The sequence below is a fragment of the Marmota flaviventris genome, chromosome 12 (genome assembly GCF_047511675.1).
Source record: "Marmota flaviventris isolate mMarFla1 chromosome 12, mMarFla1.hap1, whole genome shotgun sequence".
Taxonomy (NCBI): domain Eukaryota; kingdom Metazoa; phylum Chordata; class Mammalia; order Rodentia; family Sciuridae; genus Marmota; species Marmota flaviventris.
In genome coordinates, this window is record NC_092509.1 from 2771737 (window position 1) to 2782353 (window position 10617).

At 35.3% G+C, this 10617-nt stretch overlaps 1 protein-coding gene across 1 annotated transcript; it reads left to right on the forward strand.

Moving 5' to 3' along the window:
* Positions 1–6491: 6491 nt before the first annotated feature.
* Positions 6492–9697, forward strand: LOC139707811 (axin interactor, dorsalization-associated protein-like). The gene is made up of 4 exons (XM_071619692.1): positions 6492–6627; positions 8319–8441; positions 9263–9380; positions 9525–9697. The coding sequence occupies exons 1-4, from the start codon at positions 6540–6542 to the stop codon at positions 9565–9567; spliced, it is 372 nt and encodes a 123-aa protein (XP_071475793.1). The 5' UTR covers positions 6492–6539; the 3' UTR covers positions 9568–9697.
* The last annotated feature ends 920 nt before the right edge of the window (positions 9698–10617 follow it).

Sequence of the window (10617 nt, forward strand, 5' to 3'; positions counted from 1 at the left end):
AATCTTTCACCTCTTTTGTTAGGTTGATTCCCAAGTATCTTATTTTCTTTGAGGATATTGTGAATGGAGTGGTTTTCCTCATTTCCATTTCAGAAGTTTTGTTGCTGATATACAGGAATACCTTTGATTTATGTGTGTTGATTTTATATTCTGCCACTTTGCTGAATTCATTTATTAACTCTAGCAGTTTCTTTGTAGACCCGTTGGGGTCTGTTAAATATATTATCATGTCATCCGCAAATAGCGATAATTTAAGTTCTTCTTTTCCTATTTTTATGCCTTTAATTTCTTTTGTCTGTCTAATTTCTCTGGCTAGTATTTCAAGAACTAAATTGAATAGAAGTGGTGATAGAGGGCATCCCTGTCTTGTTCAAGATTTTAGAGGGAATGCCTTCAGTTTTTCTCCATATAGGATGATGCTAGCCTGAGGTTTAGCATATATAGCTTTTACAATGTTGAGGTAAGTTCCTGCTATCCCTAATTTTTCTAGTGTTTTGAACATAAAGGGATGCTGTACTTTGTCGAATGCTTTTTCTGCATCTATCAAGATGATCATATGGTTCTTGTCTTTAAGTCTATTGATGTGGTGAATAGCATTTATTGATTTCCATATATTGAACCAGCCTTGCATCCCAGGGATGAATCCTACTTGATCATGGTGCACAATTTTTTTGATATGCTTTTGTATTCGATTCACCAGGATTTTATTGAGAATTTTTGCATCCAAGTTCATTAGAGATATTGGTATGTAGTTTTCTTTCTTTGAAGTGTCTTTGTCTGGTTTTGGGATCAGGGTGACGTTGGCCTCATAGAATGAATTTGGAAGAGCTCCTTCTTTTTCTATTTCTTGAAATAGCTTGAAAAGTATTGGTATTAATTCTTCTTTGAAGGTTTTGTAGAACTCCGCTGTATACCCATCCGATCCAGGGCTTTTTTTGGTTGGTAGTCTTTTGATGGCTTCTTCTATTTATTCCTTTGTTATTGGTCTGTTTAAATTGTGTGTGTCTTCCTGACTCAATCTGGGCAGATCGTATGACTTAAGAAATTTATCGATATCTTCACTATCTTGTATTTTATTGGAATATAGGGTTTCAAAATACTTTCTAATTATCTTCTGTATTTCTGTATTGTCTGTTGTGATATTGCCTTTTTCATCCCATATGTTAGTAATTTGAGTTCTCTCTCTTCTTCTCTTCATTAGCATGGCTAAGGGCCTGTCGATCTTATTTATTTTTTCAAAGAACCAACTTTTAGTTTTATCAATGGTTTTTTTTTTTTGTTTCAATTTTGTTGATTTCTGCTCTAATTTTAATTATTTTTTGTCTTCTACTACATTTGCTGTTGTTTTGCTCTTCCTTTTCTAGGTTTTTGAGGTGTAGTGTGAGTTCATTTATTTGTTGGTTTTTTCTTTTTTTGAGGAAAGAACTCCAAGAAATGAATTTCCCTCTTAAAACTGCTTTCATTGTGTCCCATAGATTCCGGTATGTTGTGTCTGTATTGTCATTTGTCTCTAAGAATTTTTTTATTTCCTCCTTTATGTCTTCTGTAACCCATTGATCATTCAGTAGCATATTGTTCATTTTCCATGTGATGTAGGATTTTTCCTTCCTTCTTTTATCATTGATTTCCAGTTTCATTCCATTATGATCAGATATGGTGCATGATATTATCTCCACACCTTTATATTTACTGAGAGTCGCCCTATGGCATAATATATGGTTTATCTTTGAGTAGGATCCATGTGCTGCTGAGAAGAATGTGTATCCACTTGATGATGGTTGATATATTCTATATATGTCGGTTAAGTCTAGGTTATTGATTGCGTTATTGAGTTTTATAGTTTCTTTGTTCCGCTTTTGTCTAGAGGATCTGTCCAATGGCGAGAGTGGAGTGTTGAAGGCCCCCATAATTATTGTGTTGTGGTCTATTTGACTCTTGAACTTGAGGAGAGTTTGTTTTATGAACGTTGCAGCACCATTGTTTGGTGCATACAAATTGATAATTGTTATGTCTTGATGGTGGATGGTTCCTTTTAACAGTATATAGTGTCCTTCTTTATCCCTTTTGATTAACTTGGTTTGAAGTTGATTTTATTCGATATGAGTATGGCCACTCCTGCTTGCTTCCGAGGGCCATGTGAGTGGTATGATTTTTCCCAACCTTTCACCTTCAGCCTGTGTATGTCTTTTCCTATCATATGAGTCTCCTGAAGGCAGCATATTGTTGGATTTGTTTTTTTAATCCAGGTTACTAGCCTATGTCTCTTGATTGGTGAATTTAAGCCATTAACATTTAAGGTTACAATTGAAATATGGTTTGTACTTCCAGTCATGTTTATTTATTTATTTATTTTAGTTTGGCTAGTTTTTCCTCTTTGGTTATTTTTCTCCCCCTTTACTGAGATACCTCCCACTGTTAGTTTTGGGCACTATTTTTCAATTCCTCTTCTTGTAGTATTTTGCTCAAAATGCTTTGCTGTGCTGGTTTTCTGGCTGCGAATTTTTTTAGCTTTTGTTTATCGTGAAAGATTTTAATTTCATTGTCAAATCTGAAGCTTAATTTTTCTGGATACAGTATTCTTGGTTGGAATCCATTATTTTTCAGCGTTTGAAATACATTGTTCCAGGATCTTCTCGCTTTCAAAGTCTGTGATGAAAAATCAGTCCTAAACCTAATTGTTTTACCCCTGAATGTAATCTGCCTCCTTTTTCTCGTAGCTTTTAATATTCTCTCTTTGTTCTGTATGTTGGCTATCTTCATAATTATATGTCTTGGAGTTGGTCTATTACGGTTTTGAATGTTTGGGGTCCTGTAGGCTTCCAGGATTTGGCAATCCATTCCATCTTTCATCTCTGGGAAGTTTTCTAGAATTATTTCATTTAATATGTTGTCCATTCCTTTGGTTTGAATCTCTATGCCTTCTTCTATCCCTATGACTCTCAAATTTGGTTTTTTTATGACATCCCATATCTCTTGAATAGATTGCTCGTGGGATTTAAGCATCTTTTCTGTGTTGACTATATTCTTTTCAAGTTGATAAACTTTGTCTTCATTATCTGATGTTCTGACTTCTACTTGATATAGTCTATTTGTAATATTCTCATTTGAGTTTTTAATTTGGTTTATAGTTTCCTGCATTTCTAGGATTACTGTTTGATTTTTTTAAAGATCTCTATCTCCTGGTAAAGCTCATTCTTTGCCATTTGAATTTGTTTGTTTAATTCATTTTCAAAATATACTTTTATTGCTTGGACTTGCTGCCTCATGTCTTCTCTAATATTCCTTTCCATCTGAGTTAGGTATGCCTTGATTTCTTTCCCTATCCCTGTTTCTGATGCTTCTAGGTCCTCCTGTAGAATTAAGTTGTCCTGCATTGTTTGTACTCCTTTTTTCCCTTGTTTTTTCATGATGTTCACGTTACTTTCCAGCTCTATTTGATTGCTGTGTGTTTCTGCTCTCTTATATAGATTTGTTTTGGTTTTGTATATCTCTGTTGTCTCTCCTTTGTGTTGGTAGACTATGCCTGCTAAAGTGGAATCCACTGGGAAGAAATTCCAATGGCCGAGCTCCAGTGATGTCACCTCTCTGCTATGGCTGGCCCCAGGCTCCTTGCCGGGGTGTCTGAATGGGGGAGTGGGACTGGACTGTCTCTGGTTGGTTTCAGCTCCCGGTTGCTGGCAGGCGTGCGGTCTCCAGCCACCCAGTCGCAGGGGCAGCGGGTGGGCTGTCGCCAGTGGGCGTGCGGTCTCCAGCCGCCCAGTCGCTAGGGCCTGGCCTCTAGTTCCCTGGTTTCTCCTGCTAGTCCTGGTTTCTCCTGCTAGACCAGATTTCCCCTGAGTGATGCCTCTCGGCAGTCAAACTGTACTCTGGGCCTGCCGTTTGCTGGGTGTGGAGGGTGTCTATTGGGAACCCCAGCACTCTATTGTTTTGATTTTTTCCACTTGCCCCTCCCCCAGCGCTGGCTAGACAGGTTTCGTTTTCGCCACTAATGGGAGGGGGAGTTGAAGGTCAGGTGTCTCTAGTTTTCCCCGAGTCTTTATGCAGGCTTGCTCTGATAATCCCACCCCCAGAAAGCCTAGGAGAGATTTTATGCGAATTCACCGCTGTATGGGAGCTGAGCTGAGTAACACACACCTGTTTTATTGTTACAATCTGTCAGAGAGTGGCAGTGGTTACTTCAGCTCTCCAACATGGTGGCTGCTGGTTTCCTTGGTGGAGTTTCCGTTGTGGGGGATAGACCTGTACCGCTTCCTTCCCCGTCTGAAATCCCGAACTCAGCCCGGGGCTTAGTGGGGGCTCAGCCGGCAGGATTCCACAGAATCTGAAGCAACGTTTCTCCCTGCTTGCTGGTCGCTTCTTGGTGGTGCCCCGCCGTCTGTAGCCGCGTGGCGGGCCGCACGGATCAGTCAGCCCGGATCTCCAATTTGTACATTTTAAAATGTATATGCTCTACTTCAACAAAAAGTCTTTATAAAGGAAAACTGCTAAGAAGCTACTTGTAAAATATTTGTCCAACAAAATAATAGAGACCTCCTACAGCTCAATAAGATAGACATCTCAATAAAAAATCGAGCAAAATAATTGAACACACTTCAGAAAAGAGGAAATCATATATTTGATTTATTCGAAAAGGTGCTCAACCTTATTAATCTTCAGAGGAATGCAGATTAAAATGATTGATCTTTTTATACCAAAATTGGCTAACATGAAGAATCTGAGAAAACAGTACCTAGTGAGGATGTGGAGCAATGGGAACACTACTGCACTTGGGCTAGGAATAAAAATTGGCACAACCACCTTGGGGAATGGATTGTCGTTACATAGTAGGTATGGAGGTAATATGCCAGGTGACTTAGTGATTCCTCTGTTTCAGAAATGGGTGCTTATGGGCACCAGAAGATGTTCAGAAGAGTATTTATAATAGCCTTGTTAACTATATCCAAACACTTGAAGTAATTCAAATATCTAACACAAGAATGTGTACATAAACTGTAGCATATTTATACAGCCATGTACTACATAATAGAATGAACTTTTCTGCAGAAAAATTCATATATGATATACATACATGTGAATATGTATATATATAAATATAAATGTATACATATTCACATTTTTCATAAAATTTCAGAGGTGTTTCTTAACTCTCTGAAGTTCATCCCAGATGTCCAGGTACAAGCCCCTCTTCTAAAAGTACCCTAATTTGTCAATCAAAGAAGATGCATAAAAGGTATTATGTATATATTTAATGATATCAGCCTGAGCCCATTTAGGTTTGTTAATGCAACAGTGGAATGCAGCCTCCAGGCCTTCCCATTCTTGCATTTGTCTGTATTGTCTTCATATTTGTTTAAATTAAAAGTAATACATTTTTAACAGCACTGTTGAGGTATAATTTGCATATCATAACATTTCCCTTCTGTAAGTATAAAATTCATTGATTTTTGACACCTCTATAGAGTTTTGCATCTGTCATCACTATACAAGTTCAGAACATTCCCATCACCTCCCAAAATTTCCTCAAGCCACACTTGCCATCAATCAAATGTGTATTTTCAAATGTAGTGTGTTGATTGCTTCATGTATATCAAATAACTCATCATTAAAAGTAGCATAACACATTGTTGAATAGAAACTTGAAAAACATCAACCAAAATCTTTTGTTAAGTGTATTTTGAGGTTCTGTATACATACTTGATTAAAATCAGCTTATTTGCATCTGTTCTCTATTGGTAGTTTCAAAAAAGGGAACATACTGAACAGTTGATTTCTTCCTTCATATGTTCTTGGTGGGTGAATGTTGTCATGTTGTTCTGGGTGGGTTTTTAGTTTTAAAATTTTTAGTTGGTTTGGGGAAAATTTTCAGTTATGCAAATGGCCCTTTTATATGGCAGTCTGTATAGTACTAATTTCTGAGAGAATAAATCATACAAAATAGAATGAAGAATAGATGTTAGACTATATAGTTAAATTGAAACATAAATATCAAATTGTAAATTATTTTCTTTATTAGGAGTAACTAAAGGAAAGAATGTATTGATCAACTCTGATATTAAATGTCTCAGATTTAGGACAGTATAACAAGTATTTTAAAAGCTTTTCTTGTCTTTGTTCTACCACTTCATATTAAGATGCTGAGTATAATATAGAAGTACATATGGAATATAAATATTATGTGAGTGTATTATACTATTATGTATAATTGGGCTTCCTCAAGTGATGTTTTAACAAACTTTTATTATACATACTATACACTATTATTATTATAGAAATTATTATTTTCTGCTTAAAGGTGATTGTATGCTTGGGAAATGCAGATATATTATGTGTAAAATTAAATATTTTTCTAAAAAAGTATAACATCAGATGTTCATGAATTTTGGAAATAAAAATACATAATGCCTAGCTAGTTCTTAAGAGGTAGGCTACATCTTCTGTTTGTCAAAGTATTTACTCTGAATTATTGGTGGAGCTAACTTATTATTGAGGTTTCTCTGTTGCCAGGTACTTTATTACCAAGGTTGCCATCAGAACCGGGAATGACATTACTCACTATCAGGATTGAGAAAATTGGTCTGAAAGATGCTGGACAGTGCATCGATCCCTATATTACAGTTAGTGTAAAGGGTAAATAACTGGCAAATTGCATTATGTTTTTTCTCATATGGGACAAAGTTTTTGACAGGGGATGGTCTTGTATATGTGACAACTTACTTTAATGCATTCTATAATGATGCAAAATCCTAGAAAAGATCATAACAGAACATAGTTCTGAAAGACTTACAAAAAATATTTCCTACTTACACACTCACTTTTGCTTTTGAGTTTGTATAGATTTTTGCTCTTCAGATTCCATCTAACGTGTGGACTAAACATACACATTGTCCTTAACAGCAGCTACAGCCTTCAGGATGTAGATTAACAATAGTACCCCTCACCTTCCATGGGTGTGTAGTTTTCTACACAAAGCCCCATATCCTGTTTTCCCATCTCTCCTGCTTCAGCCCCTCTTCTTCCTGTGCTACTGAGGTATCTACATAGGTGAGTCCTACAGAGGCAGATGAAAATCAGGGGACAGGGAAGTAGGGTGCGCCCATAACATCCATGCCCTGAATGCAATCCCGTGGGATGATGATGTGATTAAGGAATAAATTATACCATTTTATAGAAATAACTATAGTTAGTACAAATAGCTTATTTTAATCTGTAGTTTTGCACCAAAGGAACAGATCGGTGCTGAAATTAAATGGAGAAACTTTTATCAATTGCAGAAATAAAGTCAGATCCATGGGTTCACTAGTGCTAATTAAAAGAAAAATATGACCACAAAGAAAAACATTTATTTAAAGAACATAATCCACAGCACTAATACTGGTACACTTTTAAATGCCGATGTTACCAGTTATCAAATATATAGTGTACTGGGAAATATTTATATTATTTGATAGGCCATTTGTAAAACTGCATACTCATTCAGAAAGTATACTTAAAACACAAAAATATTTAATGATGTTGTAAATGTTAAATTACCTTTGCATATGTTAAACTGAAATATTTTTATGTAAATATTTTTTAATTATTAAATGTACTAAATTGTTTTTGAGCTTTTTGAGACACATAAATGAATAACACGTAAACACTGAGGAGTTATTAAATGAGTCCATGTTGAATTTGATTAAACTGAATTTTCATACCCGGAAAATTAAAACTATATATAATGTACCATCTGGTTGTTGTAAATTCAGGGTATGTTGTAAACAGTATAACCAGAATTTAGATAATATATATGAAAAATTATTCATTAACAAAAGGGTTTTTGTTGGCTGTTCTCATCCATTTTTGGTTCTTAACAGGGAAATTATGATAAGGTTAGGTTTAAAGGCTTTTCTAAATAAGCCATATACTTGATCAAAGTTAGAAATTGGTGGCAGAGCTCCATTGTGGCAAATTATATACTCCAGATTTTTTTTTTTTTTTTTTTTTTGCATAAAAAATATAGTGGGCTATTCCCTAAAGAAAACATGTTTGTTCTTTTTACCACTTCACTATGAAGATCAAGTTTTGTCCACTTGGCCATGTAAAGGCTTCCTTGTCCCCTTCATGAGGTCTCCTATCCAGTCTATATTCATTTCTCTCCACATACCCCATGAACTTCAACAACTCTCACATACTTGCTCACACCAAATAGGAATCTCTTAGCCTGAGAATCTCCTCTCAGCTCCTTCCATGCCTCTTTAGGAACTGTAACCTTTTCAGTTTCTAGATTTTCCGTCTGTATATGTGAATGCTCATAAGCAGAAACTTATTTGTTTCTCCAGATCTGAATGGCATAGATTTAACTCCTGTGCAAGATACTCCTGTGGCTTCAAGAAAAGAAGATACATATGTTCATTTTAATGTGGACATTGAGCTCCAGAAGCATATTGAAAAATTAACCAAAGGTTTGTAATTATCAGTTACTGACTTCTTAAGGACACAGTACTTATCTGGGTTTGTGTTCATAGTATACTTAACACAAGATCTTACGTCACATAGTTATGAATATTGACTTAAAGAAAGTCAAATCAACATTTTTTTTTAAATATGAGAATTAGCAGTTGCATTATCTAGTTGTGTAATAATGTGGTTAAATATTATTTGATAGGGAAGTTTTTCTCATAATACAGAGTTAAGGAAGCAGGGTCCCTAATAATTACCTTAAGTCCTTTTAGAAACCTAATGATTACTTTCTAACAGTTAAAGAATTATTATTTTTTTTCTTTCAATAAGATGCATTGGGTAAAAAGATACTATAACTGGCAGTTAGTTTGTAAGAATATGGAAAGGACAATCTGGGCTTGGTGGTTTCAGGAGGGAGAGAAATGATGTAAGCTAGAATTTTTTTTTAAAGGAACTCTTTTAAATTTCTATTCTATCTAATATAGGTGCTTATTGAAACCATTTCTATAGGTACTGCTGATACTTAAGTAACTTCTGTTTTTCTTGTGGTATTTAATATTTTATATTCTTTGGTAGTTTATGATTCTACCTGTGTACATAACTTACATTCTTGCTATACAATTTTGTTGTACTTTGTAGAATTAAATGATATGGAGAAATGTCACTCAGACATGGTAGAAGAGCTTGGAGTGACAGCCACAGTGAGTTATCAACAGTTGTGTCATCAGACTGTTTGACACGTTAATTTGTAAAATCATAGGCTTCTGGTGACACGTAAGAAATGTGTGGTCTCTGGCTTATGTGGTTTGTTTTAATTCCTTAGGTGCAGCTATCTTCTTTGAATTCAAACACTACAAGCCTAAAAAAAGTTTTATCAGCACCAAGTGTTTTGCTTTCATGGAGATGGATGAGATTAAACCTGGGCCAATTGTAATAGAACTGTAAGTGATATACATATAGGATTCTTACTGTTTTAATGGTTACTAATTCATGTTTCTTCTTAGTCCCTCTTATCTAGAATGTAACATTGGAGTAGATCAATCATCAAAGTATTTTAAACAATGATCTTTCTATTGTGGTTACAGATACAAGAAACCCACTGACTTTAAAAGAAATTGCAGTTATTGACCAAGAAACCACTTTATCTTCATCTACATCAAACTTTGCACAAGGAATGATTCTGACATGAGTAATGTGGAATTTCTGTGAATTTTACCACTCAGTAGAAATCATCATAGCTCTGTGTAGCATATTCATCCTTCAGGAGGCAGGAAGTAAGCCGTACCTATAGGCCAGTGAGTCCATTGCAAAGCTGTACCACAGAACTAAAGTCCAGCACCTCATTGTTATGACTCCTTTGGATACAGGTTTATTGTAGATTTTGAAACATGTTTTTATTTTCAATTAATTGTGCAATTAATAGTCTGTTTCCTAATTTACCACTGTTCCTACCCTGCTTCCTGGAACAATACTGCTGTGGTAGGTATGCTCATCTTCAAACTTAATAGAGCAATAAGAATGTGCTAGAGTTTACACATTTGCTCACTTTTGCTCCAATATGGTCTTTTGATTTGAATTAACTTCAAACTTTTGAATTGAAGTGGGTAGGATAGTACCAGATTGCTTTGAAAGGAAATTGGATCAGTTATGGTCTGTCTTATAGGCTGTTCCTTAGAGCTGGCCTAAATTCACCCTCATCTGATAGTTCTACTTAGAAATAGTGTGCCTTGACCAGATCAATATCTTATATGGGAGTGTTCTCTAGGTTGTAGCTGTGACTTTTTTCCAGATGACCAGATTGTATTTCTGAAAGTGAGCATATTTTTAGTCATGTTGATTAGTTGTTCTACATCACATTGCTACTGTTTCTAGGGTTAACAGTAAAACCATCTCTCTCAGAATAATTACAAATTTTGGGGTGGGTTTACGTCTTCTAAATCATGTCATCTAAAAATAATTGAGTCAGATGCTAATGAGATACTGCAGGAACAACTGCTGTTTTTCTGACAACTGATTGTGAAACCTTAAAACCTGCATACCTTGTCTTTATAAAGTGATGAGTATGCAAAATCTGGAAAGATATTCTATTTTTTATAATATAGGTAGATACAACTGACATTTATTTCCTATTTAGATATATTGATATTCATATGAAAATATGCAGGTCATTAGCCTATT